General features: G+C 40.8%; 1 protein-coding gene across 1 annotated transcript in view; it reads left to right on the top strand.

The window, feature by feature from the left end:
• The window catches only part of cep72 (centrosomal protein 72), a 141,568-nt gene that overhangs the window by 12,302 nt on the left and 107,694 nt on the right, over positions 1–21,572 (top strand). The window contains exons 3-4 of the mRNA XM_043718946.1: positions 3,222–3,349; positions 18,196–18,388. Of these exons, the coding sequence (XP_043574881.1) occupies positions 3,222–3,349; positions 18,196–18,388 (321 nt within the window). The remainder of the gene's footprint in view (positions 1–3,221; positions 3,350–18,195; positions 18,389–21,572) is intronic.

Genomic DNA, 21,572 nt, shown 5'->3' with positions numbered 1-21,572 from the left:
TCACCACACCTGCTCGGTTCTGGTCACCCTGTTATGAAAGAGAGGTAAAGGCATTTGTTTAAATGCAGCAAATTTATAAAGATAATATCAGGGCTGAGATTTTATAACTATTTGGAAATACTGCACAGGCTAAAGCTTTTTTCTCTGGAAAGTGAATTAGATGGGATGTCCTGGTGAAGGAGTTTGATATGGTGTAATTGGGCTTCAAAATCTGGGAGCCATAAAAAATTCTACCATCCCAAAATAAAATCTGGTCTTTCCTGGGTTGAGTTTGTGAGGTTTGGAAAAGGCTTGACTTGGAAGTCAGAGTGTTGCCTTGCATCTTCAGAATAGAAATAGGTAACTTGGGCCAATGGATTTGTGCTAGCAATTATGCATCAAGGAGCTCATTTTCTATTGCTTCATGCAACACTATCCTCAAGTTTACCAATACTCATTGCCTCAATATAATAGAGTATTGCACACTCTTAATTTCTCAATTTCCCTATTGAATTTATTAAATGAAAGATGCTGACATAAATAAATCTGTGCACCGTTTTAAAATAAAACCCACTAATGAGCATTCAATACACTGAATGTCCTTCAGCTAATTTCTTATGAAAAATCATTTGTATTCGAAGTTCCTTGACAAATCTTTGACAGTTTCCAGTGGGTTCATGCACTTTACAGGCGATTTCTCATATGTAGCTAACAATTTCAAAGGGTACCTAAATCCACGCACGTCCCCCTCCACCAGAAGCACTTAAATCACTGCTCCCCAAAATATGTGAGGGAACCCCAACCCAAGGTGTTCTAGACCCATATCCATGGGAGTACCGCAGTTGTCTAGCTATCCTAAAATAAGTTTACTGAAACAAACCTGCTGTGTACATACCGGGTTCCAGACAGCAAGGAAAGCAAAATGGGATTTAAATGGTGACAGCTGATCATTTGTATGATCACCTGCCTTAGTGAATCAATGTGTTAATGGTGAGACTTCATAATTTTGATGAGTTTTCACCACAATGGAACTTGTCTCTGTCATGGGAAAATCTGAGCCTTTTATACTTGTGCGCATTCAGTCTCATGACTTTAATTTGTTATCTTATACATCTCTTAGTGTAATTTCTTAGTTACCTCTTCTGTTTGAATGCCCTTCCGTTTGTATTGTATGAAAATTCTATGATCCTCCTACTGAGTTCTGAATCCAGGATTCTTCAAGATATTTCTTAAAACCCACTATTTTGGATACACTTTTGGTCCATGTTGAATCATTGCCAATTTTTGTCTAATTATACTTCTGTGATGTTCTTTGTGATGTTTAATTATGTTAAATGGGCTACATAAATATAAATTGTTATTTTCTTTTTTAAATGAATTAGTGTTGAACTCTGAGGTACTCCTAGTCCTCCAATGGTACATTTGTGTAACTTCTGCAAGTATTCACTTTTTACCATTCAGTTTGTTTATTTACCATCCCTTTCCTCTGAACTGCCACACTTTGAATTTATCTATATGGAACATTGATCAAAAATCCTTTAGAAAGAGACTATATTTTCCAGAAATGTACTTTATGCTCAAAATTTCATTAAAGTAAATTGCATGACTATGTAATGCTGACAGAGGCAGACTATTTCTTCTAATTGTGAATATTGTTTATTACATTTAGAATTACTGTCAATATTCACTGTTCATTGTATGCCAAGCATAAAGCACAAGGGATTTTTCTTGTTTCTACCCTGTCAACATACAATGGCTGAGGGGCCTTTGACAGTGGCCTTTCCCTGTTGCACTTTACATCACAGAGCTGATAACTGTTCATTGAGTAGTCACTTGCTCAGAGCAGTTGAAATTTGTTATGTCGCATTGACTACTTGTTAATCCATGCTGTCTGCTGTTTGTTCAGGTGTTGATCATATTTACTCCTGATTAGTTTCATTAAATGGGTTTTATATAAAAAGAAGATATGACTAATATAGTTGCATGTTTGTTTTGTCTTTCTTGATCATAACAGATATTAAACATACTGTCAATCTTCTGATACCATGTTGTAAAAACCCATCTGGTTCATTAATATCCTTTAGGGAAGGAAACTGCCATCCTTACCTGATCTGGCCTGCATGTGACTCCACAAGTTTGACTCTTAACTGGCCTCTGGGTAGTTAGAGATGGGCATGAATTTACCATTCAAATAAAAAATGGACATATGCATTTTAAGTTCTTTGGAAATGAATCTTACCAAATCATTTTTTCCATGTGAAACATTTGTTATCTTTGCAGTATGTCAAGTTCAGTCCATCATCTCCTAATTTTCTTTGCATTTTTGGCTTCACTCTGCCTGAGCTGTTGGACTCTCAAACTATGGTGCTAACTCTACACTAAATTGTGTCATTTGTCCCTATGCTCCAATCTCCCGTCTTCCAATAATTTATTGATTTGCACTGAGCTGGATTCACCACTTTTATGATTTGTGTGTCAAGTATTTGGGGATTTAGAGTTGGTTTATCAGTTGGGGAACAGCATTGGAAATGTGTTGAACCAGCATTAAAACCTTTACATTAATCAAAAGAACAGAGTGCTGCAAATTTAGGAAGCCAAATCGCAAATAGAATGCTTGAATATCTCATGCTGGAAAGTCAGGGTATCCATGCTGCATTTGGGACATCTTGAGTACAATGTATGATCATCTGCTACAGGAGAAAAATTGTTTGCACAAATCAGAATACAGATTCTGAATTGTAGAACACCGTATGGAGTCTATTGATAGTGATGATTTTGAGACAACAGTCAGAATTGATACCGTGGAATGGCAAAAATCAATGCTGTTCTTACCTCTGGCTAACCAGTGATCTGTCCTGGAGCATCAATAAATGTGGAGCATAAATTAGGTGGGCTTGGCTGTGTGACCTTCTGCAAATGAACTGCCCCTTTTGTTCAATGTGAAGGGTCATATGTGAACAATGGGGTGCTGAGGGTGCTTGTGGTGTCTGTTTCCTTGCAAGGATCATCTGGAAAAGTGGAATGTGAGGCTATGGGTTTTTTTTTGGCTAATGGGGAAGGAAAGCTTTTTCAAAGCAGCATAACAGTTGCATGTGGAATAACTATAAATCATTTAGCATGTTGCTCCAATTTCTTTGCTAAGTAGGAACATCAAAGTGAATGTCATAATTGACTTCTGATGAATTGTCTCATAATTCAGTTTGTGCATACAATAAAAATTGATTTTGTTTTTTGTCTTCCAGCGGATGTACGTTCTTTGTTTCTTCCAGGAAGTTATGAAGAAAAGATCACACATCTTGGAAAGTCCCTGAAAAATTTCACCCGTCTTAAAACACTAGACCTATCTCGTAATTCTCTTGTTACATTAGAGGTCAGTTTCATACTTGTTTTTGTCAATCTCTAGCCCATTTTGCTTTGTAGTATTGCTGTTAAATATTGTACTCAGTTCAATGATGCAGACATTGCATTAAGGACCTTCTACAATAGACACAAATGCATGCTATCAGTGGAATCCCTTTAGTGAAATATTTATTACAGTATGGTATTCATGGAAATTTGTTTATGTTGTTTATTGTAGTTCTAAAAACTATTTAAGACCATAAGAAAAAGGAGTAGATCATTCAGCCCATCAGGTTTGCTCTGATCATGGCTGATACATTTCTAAACCCATTCTCCTGCCTTCTACCTTTAACCCTGGATCCCTCTATCTCACTGTCTTAAAATACACTTATTGACTTGGCCTTCACTCCCTTCTGTAGCATTGGATTCCGTCGATGAACCATCTTCTGGTTAAAGACATTCCTCCTCATCTTAGTTCTAAAGAGTCTTCCCTTCACTCTGAGGTCGTGCTCTTGGGTCATAGTCTCTCCATATCCACTCTATACAGGCCTGTCAGTATTCTGTAAGTTTCAATTAGATTTCCCCTCATCCTTCTAAATTCCATTGTGTACAGACTCATACTTCTTAACTGCTTCTCATATGAAAAGCTCTTCATCATTGAGATCATTCTTGTAAACCTCTTTTGGACTCCCTCCAGAGCTAATGCATCCTTCCTTAGATGTGGGTCCAAAACTGCTCAAAATAGTCCAAGTGTGGTCTGACTAGAGCTTTAGACAGCCTCAACTGTATATCTTTGCTCCTGTATTCTAGCTCATTTGAAATGATGCTGACATTGTATTTGCCTTCCTAACTGCCTATTGGACTGGTATGTTAATCTTAAGAGAATCCTGAACTAGGATTCCCAAATCTGAAGCCTTCCCTCATTTAGAAAATAGTTTATACTATTATTCTTCCTACCAAAGTGCATAAACACACACTTTCCCACGCAGTATTCATTTACCATTTCTTTGCCCACTTTCTAAGCCTGACCAAGGCCTTCTGCAGCCTTCCTCAGCCCTATCTGTTCCTCCACTTGCATGTGTGCCACCTGCAAATGTGGCAACAATCCTCTCAGATTCTTTGTCTAGATCATTATTGTATAACATGAATAGTTGTCACCGACTGCTATCCTGAGAAAGACCCGTTTTATTCCTGATCTCTGTCTTCTATCAGTCAGCCAGTACTTGCCTCGAACATCATGGGCTGTTATCTTATTTAGTAGCCTTCTTTGCGTCACCTTGTCAAAGGCATTCTGGAAGTCCAAGTAGATCACATCCACTGGCTCTCCTTTTCCTAATTTCGCACATTACTTCATCAAAGAATTCTAACAGATTTGTCAGGCAGACCGCCCGTTGACAAAACCGTGCTGACTTAGCCCTATTTTGCCAGACACTTCCAAGTACTCTGCAATCTCAACTTTAATAATGAACTCTAAAATCTCAGCAATTACTAAGGTCAGGCTAACCGGCCTGCAGTTTCCTGTCTTCTGCCTCCCTCCTTTCTGAAACATTTTTTTGGAAAACTCTTCTTTTTAGGCTACCTGCATTAGCTCCAGATTCAATCGAGAATTTCTTATGTCTTCAAAGAGTTTCTATAGTTGTAGCAGAGTGGGATGGTTTGGAAATCAATTGGGGGTATCCTTGTGGAGGTTTGAATTCTGCCAACATTAGTCCACACTACCATTCCAATGTATGGAATTCTCTGCCACAGAAATTAGTTGAGGCCAAAGCATTGAGTGTTTTCAACAAGGAGTTAGATATAGTTCTTATGATTAGATTCCCTACAGTATGGAAACAGGCCCTTCGGCCCAACAAGTCCACACCGACCCCTCCCCACCCAGACCCATTCTCCTACCCTCTATTTACCCCTGACTATCACACCTAACACTATGGGCAATTTAGCATGGCCAATTCACCTGACCTGCACATCTTTGGACTATGGGAGGAAACTGGAGCACCCAGAGGAAACCCACGCAGACACAGGGAGAATGTGCAAACTCCATACAGACAGTCGCCCGAGGTGGGACTTGAACCCGGGTCCCTGGCACTGTGAGGCAGCACTGCTAACCACTAAGCCACCGTGCTGTCCTTTATGACTGAAGGATTAAAAGGGGATGGGGAGAAAATAGGAACAGGGTACTGAATTGGACGGTCAGCATGATTATATTGAATGGTAGGCATGCTTGAAGGGATAAATGCTTGCACAGTCACATGTTTCTGCCAACAATTAATTTTTGATCTGGAGATTTATGGGCATCTAGGACAAGACATGTCCTGTATTAGTGGGATCCCGAGTTCAGGATTTACTTCTGTTTCTTTCCTTGTCTCCTGCCGCTCTACCTCATCATGAACCGGTTTTGATTCAAAACACGTTCCAGCTTAATAGGCAAGTTGTCACTGTTCTGTTCAAGTGTTGGCAAATTCACCTCAGTCATTAATATTAATGCTGCTTGTCAAGGAGAGCTTCAGAGTATCTTAGAAGTATTTTCTTTGTCCTTCCCTGTAATGTTGACCACTTGAGGGTTCTGAGAACAGGACCTGTCAAAAATACTTTTCAGCCATGCAGACATTGTGTCCAATCCTTTGAAATGGATTTTTTCAGGGAATTTTGCCAACATTTTTAAACTTTCCCTCAAAGTCCTCCTGACTGAATGACTTAGTCTAAACTCTGTTGCTATTGCACACTGCCTTTCTCTTTTCCATAGTGAAGTGTCCTTTGTGTAAACATTCAAGGTATGTTTATCTGGGCCCACATAATTCTTTAAAAAATAATACATGGACTTACGAAGAGAGATGTGATCCAGGTCTCTCAGCAGTACAGGAGTATGGTGGTAATATCTATTTTGTCTGTTAGGATTTCTGTTGACTTGCAGAGGTCTTTGTTGGAAGGTATGTTCAGTTTCTGATCCTCCTTGACAGCTTTTGGCGTGGAAAGGCTGTTCAAGATATATGCTTGGAGGTAAGAATCAATGAGCTTAGATATCAAAGGGAAACTGACTGTTGTGCCTAGACAATTATATTTCCTTAAGACTTTAAAATCAGCTGGAGAGAAAATGGGGATGGGTGCAGAATCAGCACAAAATACTGTGGAACGATTTAATAATTTGTGGACTATTTTAGTTTACAGGTAGTAAATTTCAATAGCTCATAGTTTCCAAATGTTGTCATACTGTACACTTCCTGCTCTGCAAACGCAGCAACCTACTGTTTTTGTTCCAGTTGTTCATTTTGTCCTTGTAGCAGCTACTTCCTTGTTCTTTCTTCATTTAGAGTCATAGAGATGTACAGCATAGAAACAGACCCTTCAATCCAATTTGCCCATGCCGACCAGATATCCCAACTCAATCTAGTCCCACCTGCCAGCACCCGGCCCATATCCCTCCAAACCCTTCCAATTCATTTACCCATCCAGTTGCCTTTTAAATGTTGCAATTGTACTAGCCTCCACCACTTCCTCTGGCGGCTCATTTCATACATGTACCACCCTCTGTTTGAAAACTATGCCCCTTAGGTCTCTCTTATATCTTTCCTCTCTCACCCTAAACCTATGCCTTCTAGTTCTGGACTCCCTCACCCCAGGCAAAAGACTTTTTCTAGTCCCTCATGATTTTATAAATCTCTATAATGTCACCCCTCAGCCTCTGATGCTCCAAGGAAAACAGCTCCAGCCTTTTCAACCTCTCCCCATAGCTCAAATCCTCCAACCCTGGAAACATCCTTGTAAATCTTTTCTGAACCCGTTCAAGTTTCACAACATCCTTCCGATAGGTGGCCTAACCAATGTCCTGTATAGCTGTAACATAACCTCCCAACTCCTGTACTCAATACTCTGACCAATAAAGGAAAGCATATCAAATACCTTCTTCACTATCCTATCTACCTGCGACTTTACTTTCAAGGAGCTATGAACCTGCACTCCAAGGTCTCTTTGTTCAGCAACACTCCCTAAGGACCTTACCATTAAGTGTATAAGTCTTGCTGAGATTTACTTTCCCAAAATGCAGCACCTCACATTTTTCTTTGTTTTGTTCTGTTCCCAGCTTTGTTCTCGTGTAACAATCGGCTCTGTGATGGCAATAAGATCATCCCCAATAACCTGTATTTGTGCTATTAATTTATTTATTTTGTTCCAAATCTGAAGTGCATTCAAGTGAAGAGCCAACTATGTTGCCTTTTTACAATTGTTTTCCCCCTTCGATTCTGTTTACTTTTGTTTTTCACTGTTTATAGATATTTTCAAATCAACCTGTTTAGTGTTATTGCACATTCCTGGATTAAGTAGGACTTGAACCCAGCATTCCTGGTTTAAAGCTTGTGGGTACTGTCACTGCACCACAGGAGTCCCCAATGTTTGTATACTCATTCACTTGCTGTCCCATTTTGGGTATCAGTACCTGACCTGTAATGCTGCAATATGCTTTTGCTTTGTAAGCCTACATTTTCCTTCACCCAGATGCCCACCCCACTGTTTAAAGCCCTTATCCAGAGCCTTTGTTATCGATTTGCCAGGATACTCATTCCATGTGGTTAAAGTGAAGAACTGCTCCCTTCTATTCCAACTGCTGTCAGTGCCCCACAAACTGAAACCTATTCTACTCTGACCAGTCTCTGAACCACATACGTAATTCCTTGACTTTATTTACCATATTCCAGTTTGTCCAAGGCACAGATAGTAACTCTGAGACTGTTATCTTGGAGGTTCAGCTTTCTAATTTAGCTCCTAACTGTTCATCAGAACCTCCTTTCTCGTCCAGTTAATATCGTTGGCTCCAATGTTGATGCTGACTTACTGGTTCCCTCCCCTCCCTCTCCCAATTTCCTTTCTACCCCCGAGGAGATGTCCTTACCCGGGGGGCCTAGGTAGGCAACACAGCATTTGGGGCTCCCACTCATGGCCGCAGAGAAAATGTTCTCCTCTACCACTACTACATTACTATTTTCTCCCCCCTATTTAAACCACTTATTGTACCGTTGTTTGCCCTTGTGTGCAACATTTTGCTCCCAGCTCAATTGATGTTAGAAATACTTTGAGCAAGCAAGCAGGAATGCTGGTATCTCAGTTTTGTTTTATATACTGTGCTGGAAGTGTCCAGATGGAGCTACGGATCCTTGAGTCATCTTCAGCTTTGCTTACAGCCTCATTGGCATTAAATGCCAAGTTGTGAAATTCAGTGAAATATGAGGTTTCCTCGTACCGTGGTTGCGATACTAGGTAAATAATTTGGTGAGGGAGTTCTGATTTTCCCATGGCTTTTTGAGAGTTTGAAGTCTACTTAAAATAATAATGAAATTAAGAGCTATGATCAGATCTGTCCAATTGTCTTAAAAACCCAGCTAGTTCATAACCGTCCTTGAAGGAAGGAAATATGTTGTTTTTATCCTGTCTGGCCTATCTCTGCAATTGACTTTTAACTATATGCTAAAATGGCCCATAGAGTCACTCAGTTGTGTCAAAGTACTGTAATAGGTCAAAAAGAAGCCTACCACCAGCTTCTCAGGTCAACCAGAATGGGCAATAAATCATTGTTGTGCTGGTGAGCTAATTATCCAGGTAACTAAAGAAAACTTGATGGTCGTCTTGTGACAGCGTTTTGGGCTTGGATCAGAAGATAAGCTACTACCTTGCTGGAGAAGGCTCATATCACTGTGAAAATGAGAACCTCTATTCATCAAGGAGGGATTAATTTCACTTGAAATTATTAAAGTTAGCAAAACGCTTCCCTGAAAGTGCATGGTTAAAAACATGGCCTATTGTGACCATTCAGCAGTACAGCCTGAGAAGCCCAAGTTCAATCCGTTTGTATTTTGTTAGACCCTGTCCATGCAGTGTTGACTAATCTCAACTGGGATGGAAGCAGGGACAAGGCAATTTTTTTTGAACGTCACAGTAGAAAATTAATCACAATGCTTAGTTTGCACAGGTCCTGATTCAATTATTCAATCATGACTGATATGTTTCCCAACCTCATTCTCCTGCTTTCTCTCTGTAACCTTTGATCCCCCTATTAATCAAGAACTTATCTGTCTGAAAAGAGTTGATGACTTGACTTCCATAGCTTTCTGTGGCACTGGATTCCACAGATTCATGGCTTTCTGGCTGAAGAAATTCTCCCATCTCTTCCCATTCCCTAAATATTGTGTCTTCACTTCGAGGCTATGCCTTCTGGTCCAAGTCTCTCATACTAATGGTAACTTCTTCTCCACGTTCCACTCTATTCAGGCTTCTCAATATTCTGTTAGTTTCAATGAGATTCCCCTTATCCTTCTAATCTCAATTGACTACAGAACTAGAGTCCTCAACTGCTCCTTTATATGACAAGCTCATTACTCCCAGTTTCAAATTTGTGAACTTCCTCTGAACCATCTCCAAGATCAGCATTCACTGTTCACAATATTCCAAATGCAATCTGAACAGAACCTTATATAGCCTCAGCAATCTATCCCTACTTTTGTATTCTAGCCCTGTCAAAATGAATCCTAACATTCTATTTGCCTTCCTACCTGCCAGCTGAACCTCCTTTATTGAATCCTGAACTAGGGCTCTCAAGTCCTTTCCCCAGTTAGAAAATAATCTAAGCCTCTTCTTTCTACCAAAGTGCATAACCTCTCACTTCCCCACGTTATATTCCATCTGCCACTCCTAGCCTGTCCAAGTCCTTCTACAGCCTCACTGCTTCCTCAACATGACCTGTCCCTCCACTTATCTTTGTGTCATCTGCAAAATTAGCAGCAATGCTCTCAGTTCTTTTGTCCAGATAGTTAATGTATAATGTGAACAGTTGTGGTCCCAACACTGACCCCTGCAGAGCTCCACTAGTCATCATCTGCCATCCTGAAAAAGACTGCTTTGTCCCAACTCTCTGTTTCCTGTCAGTCGGCCAATCCTCTATCCATGCTGGTTCTTTATTCCAAACACCTTGGACTCTTATCCTTATTTAGCAGCCTTCTGTACTGCACCTTGTTAAAGACCTTCTGGAAATCCAAATAGATCTAACACATTGGTCAGGCTTGACCTCCTCTTGATGAAACAGTGCTAACTCAGCCCTATTTTACCATGTACTTCCAAGTACTATATAATTGCATCTTTAAGAATGGACTCTTAAATCGTACTAATAACCAATGTCAGGCTGATGCCTTCTGCCTCCTTTTCTTAAACAGGTGCGTTACAATTAGCCATTTTCCAGCCCTCTGCATGTTTCTCCGACTTCAGTGATTTATAGTGTGATAGAGATATACAGCAAAGAAACAGACTCTTCGGTTCAACTCCATGCAGACCAGATAGCCGAAATAAATCTAGTTCCATTTGCCAGCATTTGGTCCATACCCCTCGAAGCCCTTCCTATCCATATAACTATGCAGAAGCCTTTGATATGTCGTAATTGTACCAGCCTCCACTATTTCTTCTGGCAGCTCATTCCACACACTCATCACCCTCTACGTGAAAAAGTTGCCCCCAGCTCCCTTTTAAATCTTTCCCCTCTCACTCTAAACCTATGTCCTCTAGTTTTGGACATCCCGACCCTTACGAAAAATGATCTTGTCTACTTAACCTATCTGTGTTCCTCATGACTGTATAAACCTCAATAAGATCACTCCTCAGCCTCTGATGCTCCACGGAAAATAGCCCCAACCTATTCAGCCTCTCCCTATAGCTCAAACCCTCCAATCCTAGCAACATTCTTGTAAATCGTTCCTGAATCTTTTCAAGTTTCACAACATCCTTCTTATAGTAGGGAGACCAGAATTGTACGCAGTATTCCAAAAGTGGCTTAATTAATGTCCTGTACAGCCACAACATGACCTCCCAACTCCTATACTCAATGCCCTGACCAATAAAGGCAAGCATACCAAGCGCCCTTCTTCACTATCCTGTGTCTCTACTTTCAAGGAACTCTGAACCTGCACTCCAAGGTCTCTTTGTTCAGCAACATTCCTCAGGGTCTTATCATTAAATGATAAGCCCTAATTTGCCTTTATAAAATGCAGCACCTCACATTCATCTAAATTAAACTCCATTTGCCACTTCTCGATCCATTGGCCCATTTGATCAAGGTTCTGTTGTTTTCTGAGGTAACCTTCTTTGCTGTTCACTACACCTCCAATTTTGGTGTCATCTGCAAATGTAATAACCATACCTCCTATCTTCACATCCAAAGTATTTATATAAATGATGAAAAGCAGTGGACCCACCACCAATTCTTGTGGCACACCACTGGTCACAGGCCTCCAGTCTGAAAAGCAACCCTCCACCACTACACTCCTTTGTGCCAGTTCTACAGCCAAATAGCTAATCCTCCCTCTTCTGTGTGATCTAACCTTGTTAATCAGTCTACCATGAGGAACCTTGTTGAATGCTTGACTGAAGTCTATATTAACCACGTCCACCGCTCGGCCCTCATCAATCCCCTTTATTACTATCACAAAAAACCCAATTAAGTCCATGAGCCATAATATCCCATGCGCAAATCAATGATGACTATCCCTAATCAGTCCTTGCCTTTCCAAATACATGTACATCCTGTCCCTCAGGATTCCCTCCAACAACTTGCCCTCAGCTGATGTCAGGCTTACCGGTCTATAGTTCCCGAGCTTTTCCTTACCACTCTTTGTAAATAGTGGTATCACGTTAGCCAACCAGTCTTCCGGCACCTCACCTGTGGCTATCAATGGTACAAATACCTCAGCAGGGGCCCAGCAATCTCTTCTCTAGATTCCCACCGAGTTCTAGGGTTCACTTGATCAGGTCCTGAGAATTTATCTACGTTTATGCGTTTTAAGACGCCCAGCACCACCATCTCAGTAATCTGGACATATTCCAAGATGTTGCTATTTATTTCCCCAAATTCTCGATCTTTCATATTCTTATCCACAGTAAACATTGATGCGAAATACTTGTTTAATATCTTTGCCACCTTCTGCGGTTCCATACATAGTGGCCTTGCTGATCTTTAAGGGACCCTATTCTCTCCCCTGTTACCCATTTGTCCTTGATGTATTTATAAAATCCCATTTGATTCTCCTTAATCCTATTCGCCAAAGCTATCTCATGTCCCCTTTTTGTCCTTGTGATTTCATAAAGTATGTTTAAAAACTGCTGTCATATGCTAATTACACAATGCATTTCCTGATACATTTACTTGGAACCAATGTGCTCTCTGTCCCCTTTCATATGAACTAGGGTTGTAAAGTTGACAAATTACTCAATGTGCAAATGTGTTATCATTTGTTAATTTTTACAAATAAATAGCCTAGTTAGCTATGTTTTTCATTAGCAGAAAAGACCTTGAACAGGAATTTTTTCATTATCAAGAATATTGAATGAAATTAGGGCGTGTCTCAGCAGAACTCATCTTTCAAGTGTCTCTTCATTTCCTTGTGTGTGATTGTGCACAGTACATTCTGGCAGGCTATTTGGCTGTGAAAGACATCACAGCAGAGCTCATTCTCTTTTCTCATATTACATCTATGACAGATATTGTTTTCAGCATGGGTAGCTGGATAGTATTCCGAGGAGAAGCACCTGTTTTTATCACTCTTTTGCAGCTTTGGAATGCTGATGCAAAAGTGCCTTCTCCTCTTCCCGGTATTAACTTAATTGAAGTAAAATTTAAGCAGGACATTTATTCACAAACTTATAAGGGATGCATCATTAGACTTTAACGCTGATTGCAATGAAACATTTTTGTTTTAATCTCTGTTATGCTCAGTGTGTTACTACTGTACAGTTTACTTCAGTACAGTTGGCAGTAGAGGGAATAAATAAAGGATGCATTAATGACTGGTGTAAGGAATTAATTTTGTTTATAGCTAAATGATTTAGATCAGTTTGCAACCTTAGAAGCATGTTCACTTATGATTTCTTTGTAGTGATGTTTAGAAATACCGAATTGATTTTGGCAAGGACTATATATTAAAACCTAATGCCAAAACACCAATGGGCTGCAGCAGTGAGAAATCAGCATTGCAAATAGGCCAACACACTATTTTATGTATATCTAGGGTGATATCCAGATGAGTTTCAGTTTTGAAAAGTCATGCCAGACTTGAAGCATTAACTCTGTTTCTCTCTCCTAGATGTTGACCAGCTGAGTTTCTCCAGCATTTTTATTGGGTTTGTTTCAGATTTCCAGCATCGAGAATATTTTGCTTTTATTTGAGGTTCCCGTATTCTTTCTTAGTACCTTTTTATCGAAATAAATTTGATGAAGGCTTATTTAAAAACAAGTGAAGAGCTCAATTCTGGACTTTTGCAGTTCCCTGATTTTTGGCTGTTGCACCTTCAGATGCCTCACTGATGTTGTAGAATTTTATCCAGAAACATCCCCCCCCCCACTTTGATCTCCCTTTTAAGAAATTCATTTAAAATGCACTTATTTCCTCTCCTAATATCCCCGAAGCAACCAAATATCAAGTCTAGTTCAATTGTGCTATTATGAAGTGCCTTGGAATGTTTTACCCTCTTAAAGGTGCTAAACAAATGCAAGTTCTTCACATAAGCACATTAGTGTGGGTCAATGGTCGTGCTTACAGATAGCTCAAGGCCAAAACTAGGCTACTTATTAGGCTGTTATTTTCACAGAGAATAATGAACCTGTCAAACCGGTTGCTGGCTTATGCAGTGAATGCTGATTCACTGAATTCCTTCAAGTGAGAAATGGACTTATGGCAGTGTTGGAGAATACCTGGTATAAGAGCTTGGCATCCTCTGGTGTAAATTGAGGCCACTAGGTGGGTTCCTTTTGCCAAAGGAGACTGATAGAAATTCCCTGCCTACCTGCACTCCCACTATCATCATCAATTTTGTTTTTAACATCTTGGTGAAGATCACATTTTGTTGGAGGTTTGGGGTGTGACTGTAAAAAAAAAAATCACAAATATCTGTGATATTTACCTGCCTCTTAGTTTCTCATTACTAGGTTGCTTGACCCTTCGGATAATAAATAGAAGTTGCTGAAGTGTGCATATTTGTGTTAGTCTAATACACTGGAAAAGACTCTGGTTTGGCTTTTGACTTTTGTCACATTAACTAACTTCATTTTGGGTAGTGACGTTGTTAACAACACTTGGATTCAGTGCCCTTTGATGAGTAAATATAAAGCTAGCCCAGGTCCTTCCCGTTGATAGCGATCCATTTATTCCAATCAAAAGTGTATTGACTTCATTGAAAAAAGTACCAGGATTGTGGGTTTCACTCCATGACAAGGCGGCCTGCTGATTACTCTCCATTAAATATATATGGATAAGTGAACTTGCATGTACAGACGATCCCAAACTGGATAAAGTGCTTGAAAGAATGAAATAACTTTCATTTATTGTGCATATGTCATGATGTGTGGTGCTGGAAAAGCACAGCAGGTCAGGCAGCATCCTAGGAGCAGGAGAGTCAACGTTTCAGCACAAGCCCTTCATCAGGAATGTGGGGCGGGTGGGGGCTGAGACATAAATACGGGGGTGAGAGTGGGGGTGAAGGGAAGGCAGCTGGGGGTGATTAGTAATAGGTTGGAGGGGAGGGTGGAGATGGGAAAGAAAGTGGACAGGTAGAACAGTTCAAGAGGGCCGTGCCAAGTTGGAGGGTTGGATCTGGGATGAGATAAGGGGACTTGAGATAAGGAAACTGGTGAAATTGTTCTTGATGCCATGTGGTTGGAGGGTCCCAACAACTAGAGGAAGAATGCCTCATCTTCCACCTTGGGATCCTCCAACCACACGGCATCAACGCCGACTTCACCAGTTTCCTCATCACCTGTCCCTCCCACTTGGCACTGCCCTCTTGAACTGTCCTACCTGTCCATCTTCATTCCCACCTATCTATGCCACCCTCCCCTCCGACCTATCATTATCACCTCCCACCTGTATACACCTATCGGCTTCCCAGCTACCTTCCCCCCCACCCTTCCATTTTTCTCTCCGCTCCCTTCTCCACCCTCCCGTCCCTACATTCCTGATGAAGAGTTCATACCCGAAACGCCGACTCTCTTGCTCCTCAGATGCAGCCTGACCTGCTTTACTCTTCCAGTGCTACACTTTTCGACTCTGATCTCCAGCATCCGCAGTTGTTACTTTCTCTCATGTGTCATGACCTCAGGATATCCTAAAGAACATTTCAGCCAATTATGCACTTTTTGAAATGTAGTCAGTTCCATAATATTGGAAATACGGCAAACAATTTGTTTGCAATGTCCTGCAAGAACTGTGATAATGACCTGATTTTTTTCTTTGCTGATGCTTGTGGAAATTTTACTATTAGCTAGGACACTAAAGGATAATTTTATCCCTTCTTTCAAAATAGTGCCATGGGATCATTTGCATCCACATAAGAAGGTAAATGGGGGCCTTTATGTCCCATCTAAAGGATCGCACCTTTAGCTGTGTCATACTCCTTCACTACCGTGGGTGGTTGGCGTGGGCTTTATACTTCACTCTTGGGTTGGGCTAGAACCAAGTTCTGAGGCAAGACTGCTCTGATACCCAAAGCCTGACACCTAAGGTCAAGGACAGCAGATACATGGGAATATCGCCACCCATAAGAGACCCACCAAGCCACCTACTGTCCTGAAATGTAAGTACAGTATATTGCTGTTCTTTGACTGTTGCTGGGTCAAAATCCTGGAACTCCCTCCCGAAGGGCGCAAGGTGTTGAATATTCAATCACTTTGGTATAAAAATCCAATAATTAATCTGTTATCTGTTGCAAGTGTGGCAAAATCTTGTTCCAAGCTAGAAAAGATAACCCCGTCCTCATTATTTCATTCACCCTGCTGAGTTCCAGTTTAAAAATCAATTCAGTAGTTAATGAACTGTTAACAAACACCATGTCGTTTTTCCCTGTTTAATGTGCATGCAGGCTGCCATAGACATACGCATTTAACACATGGTTATCAATGTTAGGAATTTATTATTACATTCAATAAGTTTGAGTTTGAAGTTTGCAATCAATGGCAAAGGAGCATTGCTTGTTGAACTCATTGACAGCTGCAACAAAGGCACAGTGCCCTCAGGCAACTGTATGGAGTTTGCACATTCTCCATGTATCTGCATGTTTTTTTGTCCCACAGTCCAAAGATGTGCAGGTTAGGTGGATTGGCCATACTAAATTGCTCATGGTGTCCAGGGAAGTGCAGGCTAGTTGGATTAGCCATGGGAAGTATGGGGTTTCAGGGACAGGTTAGGGGTGTGGGTCTGGGTGAGGTACTCTTTGGAGGACGCAGTGTGGACTGACGAGCTGAATGGCTGGCTTCCACACTGTAAGGTTCTATGATTTGCAGTTTTTTAGTTGAAAATTGCTCAAATTCAGTGTCTGATCCAATGTGGTGCTTTGTACCGGCATCTGAGAGGTTCTTGATCAAATCAGATTGAAAAATTATAACTCAGGCACTTTGATTTCAAATCAAAAGTATAAATTAGATTTAAACCATTTATGGAAAGCAAAATCCAAATTGAGGAATGAGCTATGGGTTTAAGAATGAGAGCAACATTAGAGGCTGTTCAAAAGAAATTCATTAAGCTACTGGAATGAAGAGATTGGCAGATCAAAAATGCTAAACAGGTTAGGCCTTTATTAGAAAGTGGGAAAATGAGGGGTGATCTTAATGAAACATACAACATTCTGAGAGGGCTTGACAGCGTAGATGTTGAGAAGATGTTTCCACTAGTTGGGGGGGAACATCTTCAATTAGGGGACATACGTACAGAGTGAAAGGGACACTGATTTAAAGTCAAATGTGAAGGAATCTCTTTTCTCAGAAGGTAGTTATGTCTGGAATTCCAGAAAATTGTAGAGGGTAGAGGCTTGAAAGTATTTAAAGAGGAGGTTGGTAGATTTTTGAAATACCAGGGTGTTGATGGCTATGTTGAACTGGCACAAATGTGGAATTAAGACCTGGCAGAGATTAACCTCGATCTTGTTGAGAGATGGATACACTTGAGGGTTCAAGAGGTCTACTCCTGGTCTTATTTATTATATGTTATATGTAGAAAACATCAGGAAAAATTTGCTGTTTAGAAAACCTCTAACACTAATTAACTTCTGAAGAAGTAAGTATCTACACTTGTACACTTTTAGTGCCAGAAAAGATCTTTAGATTAGATTAGATTACATTAATGTGTGGAAACAGGCCCTTCGGCCCAACAAGTCCACACCGACCCGCCGAACCGTAGCCCACCCATACCCCTACATTTACCCCTTACCTAACACTAGGGGCAATTTAGCATGGCCAATTCACCTAACCTGCACATCTTTGGACTATGGGAGGAAACCAGAGCACCCGGAGGAAACCCACACAGACACTGGGAGAACGTGCAAACTCCACACAGTCAGTCGCCTGAGGCGGGAATTGAACCCGGGTCTCTGGCGCTGTGAGGCAGCAGTGCTAACCACTGTGCCGCCCACTTCTGCAGTTATTATCATTTATGATGTCTTGAAACATTCACTACTTCACAAATAAATCAGCCTGTTTTCTGCCCTGGAAAACTAATTTGGAAGCAGCCAACTTCACACCATGCATTGATTTCAGTGCTCAGAGTATCTGTGAGAATTGTCGCAATTGACCTTATGGAGTAGCAGGGTACCTCTCAAGAGCAACATTGGACTTGCATTTTTAAATGTTGTTGTATGGATGTTGCAAGCTACTGGACTTTTCTTCCTCAGAATAGTGTCGCAGAGTTAGAATGATTTTCAACTCATTGGAGCCATTTAGTAATGTGACAGATCCTTCTGTTTCCAAAAATAATTTCAAATAAATATTTGTTCATAAATGAATGCTTTAGAGAAAAGTTATTTGAGAAGACTTAAAATAGACAAAATTTTAATGCACTTTCACTTTCTATATTGTGCACACAGGGGATCCAACACCTGATTCATCTGGAAAAGCTCAACCTATATTATAACAAGATAGCAAGTTTGAAAGAGATTTTTCTCCTTCGTAATCTGGGTTGTTTGAAAGAACTTGACCTGAGACTGAATCCTGTGTCCAAAAATGAAACAGACTATCGACTTTTTGTTGTGCACATGCTCCCCAATCTTAGACGATTAGGTAAGTACCTTGTTAGGCTTTGGTAACAACAGTCACATTCGTTCCTTTCTTGGCTGCTGATCATTCGTGGGTCCTCAACACTGAAGCTTGAGATCCATTCCGGACAATTGAGTGCAGAATCTAGGCTGATACTGTCCCTACCCACATTGACAGCGTATTATTGATTGAATAGTTAAACTAAAGCCCTGTCCTCTTGGTGGACATAAGAGATTCTGCTGCGAAATTTAAAGAAAAGCAGATGAGTTTTCCCTGGATCCTTGCCTAGATCTGTCCCTTAACAAATATCACTAAAATAGATTATTTGGTCATTATTGGAGAAAGTGAGGACTGCAGATGCTGGAGATCAGAGCTGAAAATGTGTTGCTGGAAAAGCGCAGAAGGTCAGGCAGCATCCAAGGAGCAGGAGAATCGACGTTTCGGGCATGAGCCCTTCTTCAGGAATGAGGAAAGTGTGCCAAGCAGGCTAAGATAAAAGATAGGGAGGAGGGACTTGGGGGAGGGGCATTGGAAATGTGATAGGTGGAAGGAGGTTAAGGTGAGGGTGATAGGCCAGAGTTGGGGTGGGGGCGGAGAGGTCAGGAAGAAGATTGCAGGTTAGGAAGATGGTGCTGAGTTCAAGGGTTGGGACTGAGACAAGGTGGGGGGAGGGGAAAGAAGGAAACTGGAGAAATCTGAGTTCATCCCTTCTGGTTGGAGGGTTCCGAGGTGGAAGATGAGGTGCTCTTCCTCCAGCCGTCGTGTTGCTATGGTCTGGCAATGGAGGAGTCCAAGGACCTGCATGTCCTTGGTGGAGTGGGAGGGGGAGTTGAAGTGTTGAGCCACGGGGTGGTTGGTCCAGGTGTCCCAGAGGTGTTCTCTGAAATGTTCCGCAAGTAGGCGGCCTGTCTCCCCAATATAGAGGAGGCTACATCGGTCATTATTTTGCAATAATTTGGTCATTATTGCATTGTTGGCTGTGACATCTTGCTCTGTGCAATTTGATTTTCATGTTTCCCTTCAAAATCAACGTGACAACAGTTCCAAATGTACTTAATTGATGACAAAGTACTTTGAGATCTTATTGGGTTGTGAAAAGGCGTTCATGTAAGTTCATTCTTTTACAGATTATATCAATTCAATTATTTTATTGCTGTAAAAAAAACTAATTTTCTTTTAAACCATGTGACTATTAATCATATCTGATATGATGCTTGTATGTACAAAATGAATGTAATAGCTGTAAATTAAAGGGGATGAGAGGTTAAACAATTACTGCCAAATTGTTGTGATTGAAGTCATAAAATGTTTGGATTTTGGAATTTTACTGCACTAAAAGGAGACCATTCAGCCCTTTGTATTGTACTGACTCATTGATAGAGCCAAAGAGATCTACCCAATTACACACGTTGCCATGTTTTTTATCCTTTTAAATATTTTATTCAACAGTTTATCAACCTCCATTCTGAAAACTTTTTTATGGGCCTTGCTTTGTCTGAAACTCAACTTGCTGAAGCATTCACTGAACAACAGGCTGTCATGTTCAGGCTCTGATAATTAAGTGGCAGTAATTTTACGTTTGGCTGTTTCGTCAGCATAGTCTCTCCTCATAGCTTTAGGAAATGTGGGCATTTGATGGTTATTGAAGCCTGTGTATACACTATGCAAAATAACCAAAAGGTATTGGTTCAAAATCAGGCAAACTGATTCAGGTTAAACAAATTTGCAAAAGAATTATGTAAAACCGACAACTGGAGTTTTCTGGACTGAGTTAAGATTAACAAACAGTTTGAGCGATATGGCACCAAATCCCCCAAGTTTAATTGAATGGTGGAACAGATCTGAGGGTTTTTTTTCCCCTCATTTGTTCATGTGATGTTATTATTGCTATACTGACATTTACATCTCATCCATCGTTATGCTTGAAAGGTGGTGGTGAGCTCCAGGGTACAACTGCTGACCCAGGAACGTGAAGGAATGTTGGTATATTCTGAACTTAGTATATGGTGTATACCTTGGAGGGGATCTTGCAGCTGGTGGTGTTCCCACATATCTACTGTCCTTGCCCTTCGAGCTGCTCACGGTGGAGAGTTTCATAGGCTGATTGGATACATTTCCGTTATTATTTACTTAGCTCCTACATTCATGTAATGCAGGGAATTGAAGAGAGAAATAGTCAACTTTATTTTTATATTCATTCTGGGATGTGGGCATTATTGGCAAAACTAGCATTTATTGCCCTGAGAGGTTCGTTTGATAGTGGTATCGCAATTTTGAGGGATCTTTACAGAGCTGACAGAAGGAAACTGTATGCATTGATGAAAGGATCAAGGACCAGAGGGGACAGATCCAGGTTGATTGTTAAGAGAAGCAATTGTAACATGAAGAAAACTATATTTTCATCGCAGCGAATGGTTCAGATCCACAATTCATCTGAATGTGTAATGGAGGCAGACCCAGCTGTGGGTTCCAAAAGAGAATTGGGCAATGGTCCAAAGAGAGCAAATCTGCTATTTTGAAAAGATAGGGGTGTGGCATTAGGCTGTTAGAGAGTGTGCATCTTTTATGAAATATACATGCTTCAAATAATCTAGGTCATGGTAAAGGGGAAGTTAAATATTTCTTGCCCACAGAGTAGTGATTCACTAAAGTTTGAAAAAGTCTACAATATTAGGTGTAATGCAAGTAATATTTTCTTTACTCCAAGCAATTGCTGTTTTCTTAGTATCGAAATTTCAAAAACTCCATCACAAGAATGGCTATTAATTGAACAGGTTTAGGTTATGAGGTTTAAAATTTTAGGAAAACCAAACCAAGTTATTGAGTTTGGGAATTGGAGGTGTCACTTAGAGTCTTGAGAGCACTTTGGATTGAAAGGGGTTTAGTTCACCTGTGAAATCTATTGCATAGTGTTTCCTACACAGAGGTAATTCACACCAACCATTCCAAGACCATGTTTCTGCTGTACACAACCTTTTACCCCACCCCTCCAACCGTAAAAAGGACAGAACGCCCCTGGTGCTCACCTTCCACCCTACCAACCTTCGCATAAACCAAATCATCCACCGACATTTTCGCCACCTCCAAACAGACCCACCACCAGGGAAATATTTCCCTCCCCACCCCTTTCTGCCTTCCGCAAAGACCGTTCCCTCCGTGACTACCTGGTCAGGTCTACGCCCCCCTACAACCCACCCTCCCATCCTGG

Source organism: Chiloscyllium plagiosum, chromosome 29 (genome assembly GCF_004010195.1).
Source record: "Chiloscyllium plagiosum isolate BGI_BamShark_2017 chromosome 29, ASM401019v2, whole genome shotgun sequence".
Classification (NCBI taxonomy): Eukaryota; Metazoa; Chordata; class Chondrichthyes; order Orectolobiformes; family Hemiscylliidae; genus Chiloscyllium; species Chiloscyllium plagiosum.
This window is presented reverse-complemented; position numbering and strand designations above follow the sequence as displayed.